Genomic DNA, 20,238 nt, shown 5'->3' with positions numbered 1-20,238 from the left:
GGGGGTCGCTGGAGGGCGGCAGCGGCGGGGCCCGCGGGGCGCTGCTGAACTGCGGTGCGGCTCGTCAGCCTCGCGCTGCCGGCCCCAAGGCCGCCGTGAGCGGGTATGCCCGGCGCTGCCGGCCCGGCTCCCCGCTGAGGTGCCCCCTTGTCCCCCTTCGCTGTCCCCAGGAAGCTTGCGGAGCTGAGCCTGGACGAGTTCCTTGCTGCCGGCTGCGAGTCGGAGCCTGACGGCGGCTCGGAGGAGGAGGCGGCGGCCCGGCCTGGGCCGGGGACCGCGGCGCGGCGGCGCGGGGAGGCGCGGCGGGCCGGCGCGGAGGGGCGGCGGGCCCGGCCGGCGGCCAGGTGAGGGAGCGCTGTCGGCCCGGCCCACCCGGGCCGCGGCCTCGTCCGCTCCGGGGCGGCTGGGCACGCCTTCAGCGCTTGTTTGGCCGCTTGCAGTTTCTACTTCTGCGTGCTTTTATAAGTAACGATCGGGCTTCGTTGCAGCATCTGTCAAAGAATGGGCTAGTTCTGGGAGAAGCTGGGCCAGAGGCGTCTGAAAGGGCAGTGCTCAAGGTTGCAGTGTGGTGACAGGGTACAGGACGATCAGGTTTTCTGTCGTGCTCATGTCAACTCAGTAACTGCAGTGGAGAAGAGCTTGTGTGTGCTTTTAATCTCTTACAGGGAGGGGATGTTGGAGTCAGGCAGAGTTTACTTTGTTTTTCTTCAGTTTGTGCATATTTGCTTTTGTTGAAAGACACTGTAGTGTTTGCAAGACAGAAACCTACAAAGTAGTTCTTGGGCATTGCTAGACGCCAAAACATTTCTTTAGCACTAGGTAAGATCTTACTAAGCTTTCACTGTCAAGTTTCTCTGGCACTACAGCTTTCAGTGTTCTTTATAAAAGCTTGCAAGAGCAATTCAGAGAAATTGAAACACACTTGGGTTTTTTGTTTTGCAAGGTGTTTTCATGACCTCTGATCAGTATCCCAATACAACCTGATAGCTTGCTGTCCAGATTTCTTAATTCTGAATGAAAATAATATTTCCCGAGTCCTCTAGAGTAGCTGTTAAATGGGATCCAGAACCCTGATCAGAACCCTGGTAAATCCATCACCATTCAAATTAGCCCCAGGTATGCTTTAGTGCTCAGAAGTTGCTTGCTTTTCTTACAGCGTCAACAGAAATTTAAGCAATTAATAAATACATGTTAATTTTTGTCTACCAGGAAGAAGGGAAAGGCATCTGAACATAAGGATCAGCTCTCCCGGCTGAAGGACAAAGATCCTGAATTCTATAAGTTTTTGGAGGAAAATGATCGCACGTTGCTGAATTTTGATACTTCAGACAGTTCTGATGAGGAGGAGGCATTGCATATACCACCTGATACACTGGAGGTACTAGGCCCTATGGAATGTGGAAATAATTATCTTAGTTACTTGCATGTTAAGTATTTGAGTTTCAGTGCAAGACCTAAGTATATTTGGGCTTATAGTGGCACAGGTGGCTGGGGAGCAGCTTCCCCAAAGATCATCTGCAGGTGTACAGGCTTGTAATCCAGAAGTCAGCTGTGGATTTGAACTGAGCATGAGGAGTTTGTTAAAGATAGTGAAAGTAGAGTCTCAGAGTGTATTTTTTCTGTGGCTTTGGTTTTGTGTCGCTTTTTCCAATGAGTTTATGATATGCTTTCTCCTTGAGGTTTCATGTTATTGCACATTACATTTATGTAGCAAAGCTGCAGGGCTTAAGTAGCTTTTCTGAATTTAGATGTATTACAATTTCATTATTGCTTTGCACGAAGTGCTGATAGCAGCATTTAATAAAATTCACTGTGCCCTGCCTTCTTCTTCAGTAGCTACTCACAAAAGAGCTGGGGCCAGAAAAGATGCCTGTAAACCTTTTTTCAGTCTTGGTACTGACTTCTCTAGGAAGCAAGTGATGAAGATGAAGAAGAGGAGCATGAAAAAGTCAAACGGAAGAAAGCTACTTTCATCCCCGTGAGCTTGAAAATGGTTGAAGAATGGAAGAAAGCTGCAGAGGTGAGCAGGGAGTTGGAATACAGCACATTGAGTGTTCTTTAAACATTCTTTCACATGTCATTGCCTCTAAAAGACCAACTTCTGATTTATTCATCTTTCACAAAAATGTACAGAGAAGATGGATGTCCTACATACAAGGTCATACTCCTACAGCTCTTGTTACTTCAGCGTGACTTATCTTTGCAGTTTTTGTTGGGCTGCAATATTATAGAATGCTTGTACTGCTTCTGAGGGAGAAGCTAGAGAAACTTTTGTGGCTCAGAAGAGGTCAAAACGGTTAACTTCTGATTTTTCACCCTCTTGCTAGCATTGTGCCAGAACATTTCAGTCACATTTTTAGTCGTAATGAGTAATTTTCTGCTTCTGAGGGGGATGGAAAGGTCAAACTGGATAGTTGCTTGCAGCTGATTGATTGCTTTTCAACCCCCAACCAATGAAGAGCCCTAAAAGCCTGTTTTAGAGCAAGTGAAGGCTACTACTATGTGTTAACACTGTCTTAATATTTTTTTCCTCCTTGTTAAAGTATGGAGCTATTTTTGCAATCAAACTTACGATGAATTCCAGTACTCCTCTCCCAATAAAGTAATTCAGAGTTTCAGAACATTGCTTTTTTTTCCTCAGCAATCCTTTTTTTTTCTTTCCCCAGAGAAGGCTAACACCAAAACTTTTCCATGAAATCACTCAAGCCTTTAAAGCATCTGTAGCAACCACCAAAGGAGATAATGGTGGGGCTGATCCCAGCAAGTTTCAAGTCACTGATATGGCAGGTGAGTTTGTTGCCGTGCTGCTTCTGTGAGATAAGGGAAGTAATTCGGTAGGGAAGGTTTAGTTATTGGAAGAGAATAGGGATAAGTACTAACAGGAGTTAACTTACCCTTTCATAGGCTTCATCTCACTTAAGTAGCTTATCTTCCTGGTGGTGAGTCTGTGCAGTAGTATTTCTTCTGGTGTCTCAGTGTGTAAACATACTTCTCTGCATGCCTGGAGCAGCTGGGCTTGCAGACTGCTGAGGGAAGTACCATCCTGCATTCACCAGACTACTTAGAGTGAAGCTGAAGTTACATATTATTTATGTACTTGTAGTGCACGTTTCTTGGAATGTTTGCTGTGGCTTCTTGCTTTCCCTCTTAGAACTAATCCTACAGGACTATTTTAAGTCTTCTTACCAAATAATGTTTTATAACCACACAACAGTTCAGAGTTCAGTTGTACTATGAAGTTCACATTCCCCTAGCCAGGACCTCTAGTGTCTAGATCTCCTCCTCTACAGGATTTTCATGCCTGTAGAACAAATGAGATGCACCTTCTCTCTCCAGCCTAGCCCTCTTTTGCATAAGCTCCAGGTTTTGCAGACAGTCCTGTTTAGACTCAAAACAGCATGGCTGAGAGGAAAACGTTTTTGCTAGTATCTCAGAGGATGTGACCTGCAGCCTACCTACTTTTACCACCGAATTAGTAGGTACTTCTGCACTGTGTTTTATCAGCTTGTTATTGCATACCATCTAGAACTGGCACTGTGGGATGGGTCTACTTGTTCTCCTTAGACCTTTCTTGGCTGGCTTAGGGCTTTATATCTCTTTCATTGTTTTTGGTAAAATCTCATTCTTTAATGCAAGGGATTATATAGAATTCCCATGTTGTCAATTTCTGTGACTTTTTTTATTAAAAAGTGCCTTTAATTTTCATTATGTTTTGGGGGGAGAATGGTGGTAGACTCCTAGTCATGGGTCAGGCTGCTTTTGTGCTTGGTGCTCTTTACTCAGAGAGCAAAGAGATGACTCCTGTGCTGGAAGGCTGTCAGTTGTAATCTTGCTGTCTAGAGAAAAAAAAGTCTAGGGTAAGACAAACTGGTGTTTTCTGGAAGCTTGAGGAAACACAATAGTTCTGCTATGGGAATTACTGGCCTCAGTTCCTTGAGGAGCTCTTTTCAGATTAGCTGAGAAATCAGGAATATGTGAAAGATAATTTACAAATGCTTTGTTGACTTTTTTTAACCAGTGTTCAATGCCCTTGTATCCTTCTGTGTCCGGGATCTCTTCCGCTGCCTGCAGAAAGTGCTTCTTCTGAAAGCTCCAAAGAACAAACTAAAGTAAGTCTGAGGAGACTTGAGAACTGCAGGTGAGAGAAAGGTGGGTGAGGCTTTTCATAACTGCAGCCTGGCTGTGAAGCTGGAAAAAGATGGCAGCTCTTCCCAAACACTAGCAAAGTTGCCTGATTATATTCACAGTCATCTTAGCCATGTTCTTCCTTTCTTCCACTGAAATATGTCCTCTAATACTAGACACCAGCCATTTGCAGAGGACAAGTGGCTTCAACGGAAAGAGATCTGGAGCTGCATATGCTTGCCCTCAGGAGCATTGAGAGTTGGTTTTCAGAGGAAGGGACTAAACCTTCTGCCTATATGTAGTCAGTGTCACAAGTGTGTGACTATTTAATCCAGGGCTTTAGCAGCTGTATTATGGCTTAGAGACTGGTGGTCTGAGAGAGCTGGATCATTTGAGTTTGAGCTGTTTACTGTGAGAGCATGGATGGAATGGAAACAACCATGCAACCGGGCAAAGAATGGTGCAGTTCATATTTCTCCAGAATGACGGCATTGGTCCAGTACCTTGGTTCAGTCACGTTTGCTGATGCAATTTGATTTGACTAGAGAGGAGGAATGACAGTTTTGAAATCTCAGCTGCTGCCTAGGAGCTGGGAGTTCTCTGGCTATTTTGTGGGTTGATGCTTAAAGCATTTCAGAGTCGGGCTGGGCACATAATTGAATAGGTAACAGCATGGCTTACCCAGCAGCAGCTGGAAAAAGGTGAGAGAATTCAGTAAGTACCAGTCTGAACTACTGCTGGGTGAACCAGTGCCATAGCTGGGGGCTATAAGCCCAGTTTCATAAAATAAGCTGTGAAGTTCCCAGTATGTTTTGCAAGCTGGAGCAGCCTTACTTAGTCTCTGTGCCTGTTTCCTACTAGACATTCACAGAAGCTTCAGTTCTGTGACACAGTTCTATTACTTACTTCATACTCTGAGCTCTTCTGGTTTTCCCATTGTTGGGTACAGTGAGTATTGAGTGCCTTTCAGAAGCGCTTTCAGTTCCAGGATAATTTTTGTGGCAGTTATTTTTAATTTCCCTGTCACAGATGAAGGGAAGGGTGACCTAAACTTTAGATTCCTTGTAGACAGTGGTGCCTAGTCAGAGAAGTAAATTTCATTTCTTTGTGTAAGTATCAGTCTCTTTCCTCCCTAGGCCTGACATGTACAGACCATGTCTGAATTTTGGGGTGGCCTGGGGGCACGGCTTCATGAGTGCAGTGTCAAAAGTTTAGAAGAGACAGAAAAAATGTCTTACAACTAGTTTGATCACAAAAATAGACTTTATTGCTACAAGCCAGCCTGCTCTGTTCTTGGGCAGTGGCTGCAAAATGCCTGACTAGAAATATCAGTGTGAGAGATTCAGGTCTCCACCAGGCTTTCTGGCTGTCATAGCTCCCTGTATCACACTTTCAGAGATCTAGGTACTCTGCTGGGAAGCTCTTTGAATTGAATTTTCTAATGCTGTGCTTCAGGCAGTTTTTACATAGTAGAAGTACTTTTCACCCGTGACAAAATTGTTACTTCTCTTAGTTCTTGTGTTGCAAGCAGTTTTTACTCACTGTCAGTATCAAGGAATTGAACTCTCTATTCTTTGTGCTGCTGAAATCTTTATTTGATGGGCTTTTTTAAAGCTAAACTCAACTCTCGCTCATTTCCAGAATGGTCCTTCCTTCCACCAGCCCGCTTTGGAGCAAAGTGCGACTGGATGTAAAAGCATACCTCAGCTGTACCATTCAAGTAAGAAATTTCAGCACATTTGTGTTACTGGGGTTGGTCTCTGCCTTGCTGGGCTTTTGTTCAGGATACTTTTGGAATGAGGCAGATGGGCCTTTGCATCTGTAAACAACACTGCTGAAAGGAGAGCCAAATGATCAAGAAGATAATTAACAAAGCAGGTAACAATGTAGCCTCAAGTGCTTTTCCCTTTGGAAAGACATTTATTCCAGTTTGAGGGCAACTTTCAGGTCATCCCAATACTAGGAACCTTGGATATTGATTTCTGTGCCTTCTGTAGTGGAGAATAAATAAGACTTACTGGCTTAGACTGTGGTGGGCAGAAGCAGACTTGCTGAGTCTCAGAGCCCTGGGCATCTGAGATTTGTGTGTCCATCCAGTTCCCTGTCTTGTTTTGGAAGTATTTGGTTGTAACAATTTGGAGGTCATAGGATGGCTAGGTCAAAATAGGTAGCCTGTAAAGAAGGGCTGGGTTAACGTTCTGGCAGTTCTTTCTGGCTTAGTTTGTCTGACAAATTAATACTTAACAGGCTTTAACATAGTTTGCAGTGCTGTGCTCCTGTATTGTGCTTTAATTCAATTTTTGGCACTATGATCCTGCCACTTCTTGTAGTAAATACTAGGAAGTTGTTATGTTGATAACCTCGCATATGACATCTCCAAGTATAATTATGCTCCATCCTGCTAGGATGTCATATCTATCCAAAGCTGCTGATGTCTGGTGTTTCAGAGAATTCATGGATTATTTCTGAAGGAAATTGTGTGCTTCATCATGCATTACCAAATTTGGAGTGGTAAAAACAAACAATATTATTGAAATAATCATTCTTCAGAAGCTGAGGGAAGGGAATATAAGGAAAGAAAAAAAAAAAAGTGCTGATGTCTCTTAGCTGGAAGCTGGCAGAATGACTTAGCAAAAAGCATTTTGATCAGTAGAGCTTTTTTCTCAAGTTGTGGTGCTTCTTGCCAGCAGCAGAAGATTGCAGTAGAAAAGGGAAAGCTTTCAATGCAGTCCCATTGAAGTAAGCCCTGGTCCTGTGCTTACTTCTGAGTGCCCTCGGTCCCAGGCTTCACTACAGTGTTTTTATGACATTGTAGTTTGTGAACAGTACCTTTTACTTTCCTTTTGGGGTGTGAGGGACTTCGCAAAAGGGACCTGCTCAGTCCAGAATCTTTGTAGTGCAAGAAGGAGAATGAGGAAGAAAGTTAAAAGTAGAAAAAAATGCCACTGCTTCCAGCAACTGGAACTGCAGGCAAGAGGGGACACTGCATTAGGCAGAACCTCTCACAAATTTAAGGGACTTTGAGTTTATAATTTTCTTTAGAAACTGCAAACATCTCTGGGTTTGGCTCCAGGTGAACTGAGCTGAACAATCTGGAAATATAAAGATACTGTTTCTTAATACTTTGTCTAACCTTTTCCCTGAGCTAGAGTTTGCCTCTTGATACCCAGTGGTATTCCAGCTTCCCATTAGAGAAATCCTAGTGAAATCCAGTAAGTTATGAGATAGCCCAGATGGTCTGTTTCTAAGTCTTGTGTAGACTGAGGGTGTCTTCATCGTGCTTTGACCATTTGTAGTGAGATGACAGGCATGGGTGCCATGCCATCTGTAAGATGTCTTAAACTGTATATACACTTAGCTTTTGCAGTATACACAAGTGAGGCTTTAGTGACTTTTATGTGGTGAGCTCAGGTGCTATTAGCCATCCAGGTCCAGTAGCCTGAGCTCACATTTACCAGGATGAGGTACTTTCAGGTGGGTTATTTAACCTGCCACGTGTCTGTTCCTTTCCTGATAATGGTTTTATGGGTTTGTTTGAGCCTTCCTAGGGAAGGCTGGTTTTCCAGTCCTTTGGTAACACAGAAATACTTGGAAACAGCAAAATACAGATGCTTAATGATAAAAGAAGAGGTGATTCCCACGCTAAATGTGACTGTGTTTTGTTTTCCCTCCATAGCTCCTGTCTTGTTTAACAGAAGCCTCAGTTGGTGCAGCAGTCCTTCAGCATGTCAATTCTATAGTGCCTTATTATTTGTCCTTTCCAAAGCAGTGTCGTGTACTTCTCAAGGTAAGGGGATCTGCTGTGATATGTCATTTGGATCTGAGGTACTTTCTTTACCCCTTTAGATGAGCCTCTCATGGTATTTGGCCTGGATCCTATGGTAGTTCATTCTCTTGTACTCCCCATTCATTTGCTTTTCTTTTGGTCCTGGAAAGGACTCCTGATTCTCTTACAGGCCTTCTAGGTGCCATAAACCATGCCCACACCGAGGTGAGTGGGCATGTGTCTGTGGGTAGCTGCTGCTAATCCCCATGAAAGCAACACGGGGATGTTCTGGGGAAGCAGATGGAGTAATTGCTGCCTGTGTGTTGAGTCTGTGTGTATGTCTGTGATAGCATTTCACTCTCAAGAGCTGGGGGTGGAATATTTTTGCAGAAACTTAGTCCCAACTGCTGAGCACTTGAGAACAACAAAGGAGGCGTGAAAGAACAGAAGAGGGCAACAGGGTCACATTTAAATGAGAAGCTGTGACAAAATTTAAATGAGGCTGGGAACCCTTTGATGATAAAGATGACTGGTATACAGAGATGGGAGGCTGGTACACCTCATATCTGAAGGTCTAGCAGTCTGCTTACTGCTGCAGTAGGGATTTTTGAGTAGGCTTTTACAGCCCTGTAGCTGGAATCTTTCTGATGTCCTGTACAGTTCATTAGCACAGATAAGGTAACTAGTTTTTGGAGGCATCAGCCATGATTGTGGTCCTACTCTACCAGATGCTTCCTGTAGGGCCAGACAAGTCCAAGTGAATCTATGCTCTGAACAGGCAAATGCAGGCAGGCCTGGGAAGAACAAAATCTATTAATTTGCTTTTCAAAAAGTTGAGGTGACAGATCAGTGTATGATTGCTTTATACAGTGCAGAAATGTGTAAAATTCAGATTGATGAGTTCACATGTCAGTGGTGGCCGTCTATGAGCCCAGACCTCTACGTAGACTAACCTACTCCTCTCCAGCTGGTATTTTTATGGTGGACTGGGTGCTTGTCATCATGTCTGTACTAGAGTGACTGAGGATGTGTCTCGGCATAAGTGCTGCCATACATGGGTCCTGTCTCTGGGTTCAAACCCTGCTGCTACTCTACTGTTTGAATTAATACAGTGAATGTGCAGGCAACTAGAATTAAGTCAATACTACCACTGTAATTGTGGTGTAGCTGTTTTGCAGAATTCGGTGTAAGACATAAAAATTACTTTTTTGTTGAGCTGGAAGATATATTGGCCAGATGTGTAATCTGCTGTGGTGTTGCTGTCTAGTGGATGGTGAGGAAGCTTTGCAAAGCCTAGGACATTGAGTTGCACGTGCAGGCTGGTGCCTATGCTCAGAAGCTCAAATGTGTATTTAGGCACATGAATAAAAGTGCATGTATTTTTCAGAGATGCTCATTTTGAACAGTCTCCTTTATTGCTTGTGGAAACATCAACCTCACCTTTTGTGTGGTCTCACAGGTAGAGTGTGAGGACAGAATGGCTGTTGTGACTGATTCTGTGATGATACAGCCTGACATCTTTGTATCATCTTCCTCCTTGCTTTTTTGGCATGAAGGAGGGAAGCTCAGACCTGTCTATAACCAGGAAAGGGCTCTTTGTCCCTTCACTTATCTGTATGTTTTTATTTTCCATTCCAGCAAACAATTAATTTGTGGAGCACAGGTGAGGAAACAGTAAGAGTACTGGCCTTCCTTGTGCTGAACAAGATCTGCCGCTACAAGAAAGAGGTGTACCTAAGTCCCTTACTCAAGGTAAGGCTGGTACTTGCTGTACTCTGCAGCGTTTCTTACTCCTGTTCTATGCGAAGACCTTAGAGCATGAGCTGCAGCCTATTAGGTAGGATAGCTGCTGGAGATGGTGCTGGCTACCTTCAGTAAGTTAAACAGGGAAGAAATTCTGTGTTAGGTCAGGGTAATATCCTGCTTCCCACTACTGCCCTTCCTGCTGGAGGCACACAGGGTCATGGAGAGCAGGGAGGGCCTCTGGTACTCAGCTGTCTGCTGGATGAATACACATTTTCCCAATTCTTGAGGGCTTTCCTCAAGTGCTGACACACTACTCGGCACTATTGAGCTGCTCTGATCTTTCAGGTAATAGCAGAGGTTCCCAAGTGCAGTTTGCTTAGGTACCACTGTTACAGAAAGAGGACTGGCCAGCCATAAGCATGTATGGCTCAAGGGCATCCCACAGTTCTCTGTTCTGGCAGAGAAGTAATGGTAGAGGCATCTCCATGCTCTGTGCTAAACAGATTCTTTCCTGTCTCCCATCAAGAAGTAGTAGCCTGGACTGTTACTTCTGCATATTCATTGAAGTGACTTGTCTTTATGAAAGGAACGTTTCACCCTGGTTTGGACATACCTGGGTGGGGAGGGTTAGTGAAAGAATGTTTGTAATCTGTTTCATGTGGTTCGTATCTCATCCTTTCCTGCACAGCAAATGTACATCGCATTTGTGAAGAATTCCAGATTCACCTCTCCCAATGTCCTGCCCATGATCAACTTCATGCAGCGCACGCTGACAGAGATGTATGCTCTGGACACACATACCTCTTACCAGCATGCCTTCATCTATATCCGTCAGCTTGCCATTCACTTGCGTAGTGCAATGACAATAAAGAAGAAGGTGGGTACCTGCCAGTGTGGAAGGCGTGAGTATACCCTCAAATGGGGAACGTGTGGAGAAGGGAAAATCACAGTAGGTACTCCAGGCTTTTGGTAGTGTCTCTAAAGTGTCGCTACTTGTGTCTGACCTGTTTTAAAATGTGCCAAGGAATTTTTTTGCTAGAGGCTGGGAGCTTCAGAGGTCACCTTGTAGTTGCCTGTGCTAGTCTGGAATTTCAGCAAGGAAGGAGAGAAAAGGCAACTGCAGGTTGGGAGTCACATTTCTCTCCCCAGCTTGCAAGAGTGTTTGATGCACCTTCCATCTTCTGCCTTGGGCACCCTTTTTCCACTCTGTGAAGCTGCCATTTGCAGCCTCTGTTGCAAAACCTCAAGGTAAAGAAGATTAAGAACCATCCTGGTGTGTGTATGTTTCCAATGAAGTGTGTACTGTTTAAAGGACTAAATTGAACAAAGCAGCTCAGACCTTGTGGGAGCAGCCCTGATTTCAACCACCTCCAGTCTGACCTCGGAAATCTGAGTCAGATTGCTAATCCTGGCTTTATTCATGTTTAGCAAAACAGACCCCTATAGATTAATTGTTCAGCTGCTCTCAAACATTGCAGGATTGGTGACCAGTTAAATCTCCTGGCTGTTCAGACATGGGGATAAATGAAGTCTGGGCTGCATATGCCTTAATTGGATTGCATTGGCTTCTTACACCCTCTGTTGTGGCCCAGACAAGAACTAAATCCCCTTGATTTCACAGCTGGGGAGGGTTGTAGGAACTTTAAATACAACAGCACAACCAAAATTTACAAATCCAAGCGATAAGCCAATTTAAACTGGGTGGTTGTGGAAGGTGATTACAAGAGCAGATTGCTTATCTGTGCAACAGAAGCTGAGAACAAAGCTTCTCGGTATATCTTGGTGAGCTGGGAGAGCTCTACCACTTCCAGCTGCAGCTTAAGTCCCTATTGCAAGGTTTGGTCTGGTAGCTGCAGTTGAGGGCTCTGTACTTGTTTCAGGACTTGTGCATCATGCTTCATCCATGCAAAAGAGGAGGTGACCTGGGCCTTGAAAATCTGTCTGAAACACAGGCTGGAGCTGAGGCATCTTGTTAAGTGTGATCTCCTAGGTTCTTGATGCAGTTCTAGGGACTGTGTGGGCCTGCAGAACTCTTTGGAAAGGGGGTGTCCTTAAGGGACTCCGGCACTCTTGTAGGCTTTTATTTAATCTGGCACTATGAGCTGCTTAAGCACGTGGCAGGGAGAGCAAGGGCTTGCCCAAACATTCTTGAAGGCAGAGTCTCTTGGATCTGTGCAAGACTTGACCCACACCTACCTATACTATGAGCCAGCCTGAAATGCCAGCTCAGTGTGTCATTGCATTTCAGGCACGCTGCTGGCCTGTTGCGTTGGTTTTGCTGGTAACCATGAAGACTGACTGAGAGACAGAACTGAAAGTTTGTTCTCAGCCCTGCTGCCTGTCATTTCTACTCCGCAGTTGAAAAAAAAAAAAATGAAACTGTACTGGGTAGCGTGTTTTCCAAAAACATGGAGTGTTGGGTTGATGATTTGGTACTTGCTTTGACAGTGAATGTTTATAGTAACATCTTTAAAATGAGCACTAATATACTGCCTTTCAGAGTTAGTAGGGCAGCTGTTTGGGGGTTTTAACTAATACAGCTGAGGGAAGCGAAGCCTCGGGTTGGGAGGACAAGCTGCTATGTAGCAACCAAAGGAATCTGAGCGCAGAGAGGGGAAATCCAGCTTAATTTAAGAAATTGTTCTAGCTTGAATCTGTAGTGTAGTTTTACACACCCTTCCCCCCCACACCCTCTGGTCTGTAGAGGCCAGAAGGCAATTTACAAGGGTGTCAGAGGGGTACTACTTTCCAGCCTTCCTCCCTGTGGGAGACCGGGGACTGTCACAGGGACTGTGGGTAAATGGAACAATTAAAGGTTTCCTAATGCTTGGCCACATCCCACTGTCTGCTGTGAGCTGGGTCATTAAATCATCCTTCTCAAATGAGCCATGCTTGTGAAGAAAAGCAGTCTGTGTGGTGCTCATTATTTCCTTCAAGGCAGTAACTAGTACCAAATCGTAATGTTGCCAGCACAGCAACTTGCTGGATGGTGGGTCAGCCACTAGCATCAAAGGGACAGCTAGTATGTTAGTTACTCCCCTAAACAGTACACAGTGTCCTCTTGGAGAATGCTTGATAAAATGAGTCCTGTAGAGAAACCAGACTGAGCTCCTCTCAAATGCCACATTATCAAGTTTGTGCCTGTGTTTTTCCCTTTTCTGCAGGAAAACTTCCAGTCTGTTTATAACTGGCAGTATATTCACTGTCTGTATTTCTGGTGTCGGGTTCTCAGCACAATCTATCCCAGTGAGGTCATGGAGCCGTTGATCTATCCTTTGACGCAGGTCATCATTGGCTGTATAAAGTAAGTAGGATTTTTTCTTCTTTTGGCTATACTTCTCTTTCTTCATGTGGCAGAGCAGTTTCTAAGGGATGTTACAGTTACGTGATTTGGATTTAACCTCGCATTGTAAGGCATCGCCTGAGAGCTGCTTTTGATTAGAGTATTTCAGCTGAAGATGTGTTGTGAGCACTGGTAGGTTTAGGTGCTGACAGAGCTGTGGTGTAGGTTATTCTTTCCTAGGCTAAATTCTCTGTATAAGAGAAACTGCTGTCTGAATAGCCTGGACGGATTATCCACCCAGTGTATAAAGTGGCAAGGAAAAATGGACTGACTTGCCTCAAGACCTAACAATGCCAAAGTACAGAACCAAGTCCTCATCTCTAGCTCGGTAAATACAGTTAGAAGATGCATTTTGGTGCATATTTGTTAGAAATTGAATTACTAGGACATATTTATTGCTTTTAGTATGTCCCTGCTGAGAATTTCTTTCTCTGTTTCCCATCAGTTTATATACAAAATGTTTGTGCTTAGAAATGGCTGTTAATAATGAGCATTGAGGGAATTTCTGAATCTCTCATGATCTCTGCAATCCTGTTAGCGCTGTTAACCAGATTCTTGGCTTTAAAACACCACCCGCCTGGTCTTGAAAAACTCCCAAGTGGTGATGAAGTTAAGCAGATTTAAACGATCATTAGAGTATACACATCCCTCTTCCCATCCCCCATGTGCACAGGCTGCTTAGCACTGCTGTTGTAGAGCTTCAGTTGTCCTGTGGATGAATCTACATAGTCTTCTACCTGTCCAGGCAGATAAATTGGCTATCTGGGGCTAAGGAAAGGTGAATGGGGTGGAACTTAGTAGGAGCAGCAGATACTAAAAAATGTATCTGTGATGGACAGGGCTGTTTGGCATGAAGTACATTTACTGTCTGACAAGGCTTTAAAGATTTGGGAACCTGACAGATGGGTTCTAGGGTTGGGAAGATAGAAGTAGATAGCACCCTAACTGAGCCAAGCTAGTGTCCGGGATATAAAAGGCAGGTAGGTGGGTTAGCAGATGTGAGAATGATGTGGCATGGTGGGCTACACAGTGGTGGGCTACACAGAAGGAGCTACCCAGTGGCTCCTTCCTGAGTATAGGCAACCTCTTCTCAGCGTTGGTGGCTGTGCTGTCCACACTGAGGCTAGCGAGAGTCAGTCAGTCTCTGTGCCACATCCCTGGTGTAGATACGTCTGTAGCAACCTTGTGTTAGAGCAGAACTCGGGTTGTTTGTGTTTGAGTTGGGAGGAGAAAATAATCTAGCTTACAGGTCAAGGGCTTCGTGTACCATTCTGTGCACTTCTGGAAGACCCATTTAGGGGTATACATCTGCTTGAGGGCTGCTTAGTACCTGACTGCTGAGCTGAACCTCTCTCTTTGTTTCTCTGGGCTGCTCAGCTTTGAGAGGGGTGTGTATGTGACCAGGTGGTGGGGCAGGATGCTGGGTAACACCTGGAATAGCTCCTTTCACTTCTGCTCTTGATGTGGTGGTGTGCTCTGGGGTGCATCTGGAGGGTGGTACTGCCGGAGTGGGCTCCCCCGGTGCCTTTTGTGCCGGGAGGTGGCGCCTGGCTCCAGCGCAAGGGCAGTGAGCAGGGTGTCTGTCTGTCGGCTCCTTACACCGCGCTGGCCTCTTAGGTGAGAGGGATGGGGAGAAACCACCATCCATCACAGGCTTTTTGCTCTAAGCAAGGACCAGGACAGAATTTCAAAAGCGATTAAAGAAAACTAGCAGAAGACTGCTAAAATCAACATTAGCTCCCTCATTTTCTTGCTGCTTCTTCTTGCTTTCTGGCATATAAAATGCATTGAAACTATTTAGAATAATAAGTATTTAAGGAATGGACCCCATCTGTGTCTGGCAGTTACCTGTGTTCAAGATGTGGTCCAGGGAAGTTAGACTGCTAAATGGAGAGGTGCTGGAACTGATGGTTTCTGACTTCTGTGATGCTGGGAGGAGCCTCATTGCTGAGTATGCTCGTGGAATTGCCATGTAATAATGAGCAGTGCTGTTCTCACAAACAGCTGAAAGGTTGCAGTTAGTTTGACCAGTGGGGCAGTGTTGTAGGTATTGCAGGGTTAGTAGAACATGGAAATTTCCACTTTCCTTTCTCTGCTTTGTGCTTTTCTCTGCCTCTGTAGTCCATTAGTTAATCCTTTGGATCTGTGCACTTGCATTTGTCCTAGCTGATGGTTGTTTTTCTTTGCAGCAGGGTTGTTGCAGAAGCTCCTGTTCTGGTATCCCTTTTCCCCTCATCCCATAAAGTGTTTTTCTAACCATGTCTGCTTGGATTTCTACCTTGCTTCCAGTCTAAGCTATAAAAATCAGGTTCCTCCTTGGCTTATAGTTAAATGAGGATTTTTGGTGCCTGTTAAGTTTTGGTTTCTGATCTCTCGGCACATATAGGGGAGAAGGCAGGTACAGCCTCCTCTGTGGAGAAGCAAGCACAGCTTTTGTGTCCCTGAGCAACTTCCTTGGTGACCTGTCCTGGTGGGGCAGAGGCTGATGTTGGAAGAAGCTTTCTCTGTCCTCTCTAGCCAGAGGAAGATTGTGATCACCCAGGAGTATAACTGATGTTGCTGCAGCAAGTAAAAATAAGCCTTGAGAAGCCTTTAGGCTGTTCTCTGCATCGCAGCCCATGCCCTGCATGCATGTGAGAAATATAGCAGGTATTCCAAGAGACAGCGATGGTAGGACATTAGAGAGCGCGCTCTGCTGAGATGAAATGTGAGTCAGTTTAAACCCCCTGGCTGCACCCTGTAGTGACTAGGCAGTTGGACCTTCCTCAGCAGAGCTGGGACCCAGCTGTGTTTTGTATTCCCTGTGCATCCAGCCATTGGGAAGTTGAGCAGATTGTTGCATCGCTGCGCACTCTAAAATTAATGGTCTTGGTTTACAGTAAATCTATACACTTAACAGGTTTATTCCTCGATCAATTAATTCCTGAGAATGGCTTTCGTCATCTCCAGTGGTGCCAGATCAGGGGTGCAAAGTAGATTTATTTCTATAATGGATCCAATGATAATTATTTCACTATTTGGAGGGGGGGAGATGCAGGTGATTTATGGTGCCTGGTCAAGCATTTTTTTTTTTTTCTTGCTCTCCTGGATTGCTCAGCAAGCTCTTCGGGGAGGGGAGGCATTCATTTATCAGACTTGAACCTGTTGTCTGGGAACTGTGGAGTTTTTTGTTAAATAAAATAAAACCCTTGTTAATGCTGGAGGCATCCACATCTTCAGGTACAAGTCATTCAGAGTGAGTGGTTTCTAGAGTGGTACAGTAATGAGATCTGGTGTCTTTTAGGGATATCTCTTCATTCTGCCCTCTGTTACTGGCTTACATGGTGCTGGGGGGAGCTGACCCTTCTCAGTTCCAGCCTTACAAAGGGAGGCAGCTCTACTTCTTTCTTAGTACCTGAGTGTGTAATGGTTTGAAGTGCAGGTCAAAAAGTCTGGCCTCTTGCCCTCCGTGCTGATTACTGGCTGTTCAAATGTACATGTTGCCTCCCTGAAGGAGATAGGAATAGCTCAGGTGCTCCTCTGGATTGGAGGGAGCTAAACAGATTTAGCTGTGGGAGGTCATTCTCATTCCCACTCTGTCATTTCTGATACGCTGATCACTGCTAGTCCAGCTTCTTCTGCCTTGGCGACATTCCAGTTGAAGAGGGTCACTCTTCAGGTGACAGCATGAACTGTGTGAGTACACAGAGGGTACATAGCCTGAAATGGGAAACATTTTCCTTCTTGTCTGTCTGGTATGCTGGGGGAGCCCTTTTCTTGGTCGAACTTGCTGCTTTAGATGGGCATTTTACTGCTGGTTCCTGCCATTTTTTCTTGCATACCTACCTGTGCTGGAAGGATAAATGCTGGAAGTGTTGAACGTAACTAATCAGCATCAGTGGTAAACTTCATCTGCAGAGCTCTTGTCTTGTAGCACTTTCTCCCAGTGGAAGCTGGAGAACTAGTGCTTTGGTTGCAGGAATTTGTCTCTTAGTGTTACAGCTTTAACATGTGTGAGTTTTGTTTCCAACTATGGGATAGCTTCAGCAGCTCAAACAGTTTGCTGTACGATACTAAAGCTGCCTTTCTTTTGTAGAGTAGGAAAGCCTCTCAAGTGTTCCTGAAGGCTGCAGGTACAGTTCCTGTGTAAGCTTAGCCTAACATCCTTTCTTTTTTTCCTTTTTAGGCTGGTACCAACAGCTCGTTTCTACCCTCTGCGCATGCACTGTGTCCGTGCACTTACATTGCTGTCTGAGAACACCAGGACCTTCATCCCAGTGTTGCCATTTATCCTGGAGGTTAGTTGGTTCCTGCGGACCTAGCTAAGGCTGATGCCAACTACCTAATAAACACACTCATTTACTATACTCGCTAACTAAAATCCCAAGGTTGCCTAGTTCGCTTACTTCCTAAAATTCCTGGCAGAGAACATCAGCCAGAATGTACTGTTTGGTTAGCAAATAGGATTAAACTTTTATTGGCCTATGGCTGGGGAGCATCTGAGATCAGCTGTGTGCAAAAATACATACCTAGGTGGTTTATCTAATGCAGCTGGAATAGGCAAAGGGTTTGCCAAAGAGATTCAGAGCCTCGTCTGACTGCAGTAACTCCCCAGGCTGTGGTGTTAGTTGATCCTGCTGGTGTGTTCATATCTTAGCAAAAGGAAGAGTTTCTCCTAACTGCAGATAAAGGGAAATGAAAGGAAAAAGCCTTTCAAGAATTAAGAATTTATTTAGGAAGATCTCCATGAATGCAGCCTGACAAAATGCATTATGTTTTGTGAAATACTGGTGCTAAGAGACCATCGAGCTTTCCTATATCTCAGACACCTGACATCTCTCCACATAGGTCTTTCTAGCTTTGCTCTTGTGAGAAGGTAGTACAGAAATGGAACAGCCAAATTTCACTGAAGATGTGAGTGAGGCAGGATGAGGAATGCAGAAGCCCTAGTAGGTCAGTATGAGGCTGGACACTGAAGAGGAGGGAGGGAGACTTCTGCAATAAATGACCTGAGCCAGCTGGGCTCATTTCTAATCAAGTTCTGTTGAAGCAAAGGCTTTTGTGGTTTTGTGTTGCTGTGAATGTCCTTTGCAAGCCACATCCTCTGAGGCTGTGGAAGGCAGTGATGTGTATAAATCTCCTGCCTCTGCTGCTGCTCCCTGGCCCTGACCTGTGTGGCTTTGCTATTTGCCTGCTTCCTTCCCCTTGTTCATGCATTTTTTTTTTTAAATTCTGCCAACCAGATTTAGTGATAGAGGCATTTCCACTCTGGGGTAGTGGAGCTTGGAGTGAGGATGGTTTTGGTGCTTTTTACTTCTTAGTGCTCTGAGGGATCAAGCCTTTTTGTCCTCAGGGCCTTCCTCCCTCTCTCTGCATTCTGGCCCCAACACCTCGGCTCTAATCGGTGTGTCGGGCCCCAGCCAGAAGTTACTACACTGCAAACTGAGCTTCCTCCGAGCTTCCACCAGCCCCCGACCACATCCGATCCTGCTGCGTGTGTTTGTGAGGCACTACTTTCCTTAGCTTGTCCAGGTGTTGGTGACAAGGCAGAGGTGGGGGCAGGGTAAGTGTGTGCATGTATGTTGCTTGCATACTCTTCCACATTACTCAAACAACTATTTTGCTTTAACTTCTATAACCCAATGTGACTGGCATGATACTAAACTCCCAAATCTCCTTGCAGCTGTCAGCCTTTCCCTTCTTCTTGCCTGTCTCTTGCAAGGGATCCCTCCTATACCCTGTGGAGCTCCCAAGAGTGGTCAGGGCTGTTCCCTGTGTACTTCCATCTCTCTCTGGCTCCCCCCTCCTCTCTGTTACACAGGTATCTGAACACTCTTATAACACATAGTGTCTCCACAAACTGTCTCTAGGCAGATGTATTCCAGCTGTGCAGATAAGGTGGTAGGAATCTTTAGCACACACAGGGGAAGTGACCTGCCCAAAGTCCCAAGGTGGCTGTGGTGATGCTGGGAGGAAAATCTGCATTCTAATGACCAGCCACAGTACTTTAACTATGAGCCTGTTTCTATGAGCTCAGAAATTCGGTTGTGGCTTAGTCAATAGATACTAGTTCCACGCCACACCACGTCATGAAACAAAAATCCATTTTAAGCCCACTATCCAAACCATCATGTGATTGAGGGATCTGCTCAGTGTGTTGGTACTATGCAGGGGTAGACTTGAGGGGCATGACTGAGGTCTGAGGCCTGGATTGAAGCCTTCCCAGCGTAAGGTACGCTCCATTTGGTAGGAAGGAGGAAAGGCTGCTCTTTTTGTCACTGTTGTAACTGAATCCAAGTGCAGTAAAATAATGGCTGTGGAGTTTGTGACCCTGTGTTTTGTGCACTTTATGGAGAGTGCGCTGCATGGCCTTAGAGTGCAGATTCTGTGAAGTTTCTTGTGTAAGAAGTGACTGTAACTCTGTTTCCCTGCCGTCTCTCCATCAAGGAAACCTAACCCTTGCTATCTCTTGTCTCAGCCCTGTCGCTGCTGTGCTTTCAAGAGATGCCAGATTGAATGTTTGTGCAATTCCCATAGTCACAGGAATTCCCCAAGCCCCTACCAATAGAAATGAGAGCTGGCTGCCTGATGCTTCTTGACAAGGGCTGATGCTCTCCAGCATGGGCATCCAGTGCTCTCCTCTCTGCTTTCCAGGGTGGAGCTTGCTAAAATTAAGTCTTGGATAGGAGGTGGCAGCTTGGGAGAGAGTGTGAAGCAGACAGGCTTTTATTTTTGTGGTGTTATTCCCCTTGAAGGTCCTGTGAGATCCCAGGCTTTTTTTTTTTTTTTTTTTAAATCACTTCAATTATTGTGTGACAGACACTAGTTTCTGCAGCAGGAAAATTGGTGGCTTATCTGCTGGAAGGCAGGTGTGGATAAACAAGGTGGAAGTCTTCCCACAGGCAGACTTCACATGCCAATTTAAAATTGGCTTCATCTATGGAGGGATGGGAGAGCAGGTTAACCCTGATGCTTAGGAGGGCATGAGTTTTTCACTTTGACACTTAAATGGCTTGAGTCTTGTTCTAGGTGTGTAGCTTGCTTCAGAGAAAGTCCCCAGGGGCTTTGAGTGCAACATATATGGGAACTGGCAGCAGATCATGTTGGAGGAAATTGGCTGATGCCAAGATTTTAGTTGGAGAACTGGTAATGCTGGACGTTGTCAAACGTTTAAGCACAGATCTGAAATTAGTTTTCTACAAGACATGGACTCTTTACCTCCTTTGCACAGAGAGGAAAAACTGGAATTTTAGACAGACTAAGCTGAACCACTGCACCA

At 45.1% G+C, this 20,238-nt stretch overlaps 1 protein-coding gene across 1 annotated transcript in view; it reads left to right on the top strand.

Moving 5' to 3' along the window:
- The window catches only part of NOC2L (NOC2 like nucleolar associated transcriptional repressor), a 52,743-nt gene that overhangs the window by 195 nt on the left and 32,310 nt on the right, over positions 1–20,238 (top strand). Inside the window, exons 2-12 of the mRNA XM_055705929.1 lie at positions 171–344; positions 1,210–1,378; positions 1,910–2,020; positions 2,667–2,787; positions 4,019–4,109; positions 5,767–5,845; positions 7,802–7,912; positions 9,530–9,643; positions 10,326–10,514; positions 12,802–12,941; positions 17,146–17,257. Coding sequence (XP_055561904.1) covers positions 171–344; positions 1,210–1,378; positions 1,910–2,020; positions 2,667–2,787; positions 4,019–4,109; positions 5,767–5,845; positions 7,802–7,912; positions 9,530–9,643; positions 10,326–10,514; positions 12,802–12,941; positions 17,146–17,257 — 1,411 coding nt within the window. The remainder of the gene's footprint in view (positions 1–170; positions 345–1,209; positions 1,379–1,909; positions 2,021–2,666; positions 2,788–4,018; positions 4,110–5,766; positions 5,846–7,801; positions 7,913–9,529; positions 9,644–10,325; positions 10,515–12,801; positions 12,942–17,145; positions 17,258–20,238) is intronic.

The sequence above is a fragment of the Falco cherrug genome, chromosome 3, assembly GCF_023634085.1.
Source record: "Falco cherrug isolate bFalChe1 chromosome 3, bFalChe1.pri, whole genome shotgun sequence".
Lineage (NCBI taxonomy): Eukaryota > Metazoa > Chordata > Aves > Falconiformes > Falconidae > Falco > Falco cherrug.
Note: the sequence above shows the minus strand (reverse complement) of the source record. Positions and strands in the feature narration are given on the sequence as shown.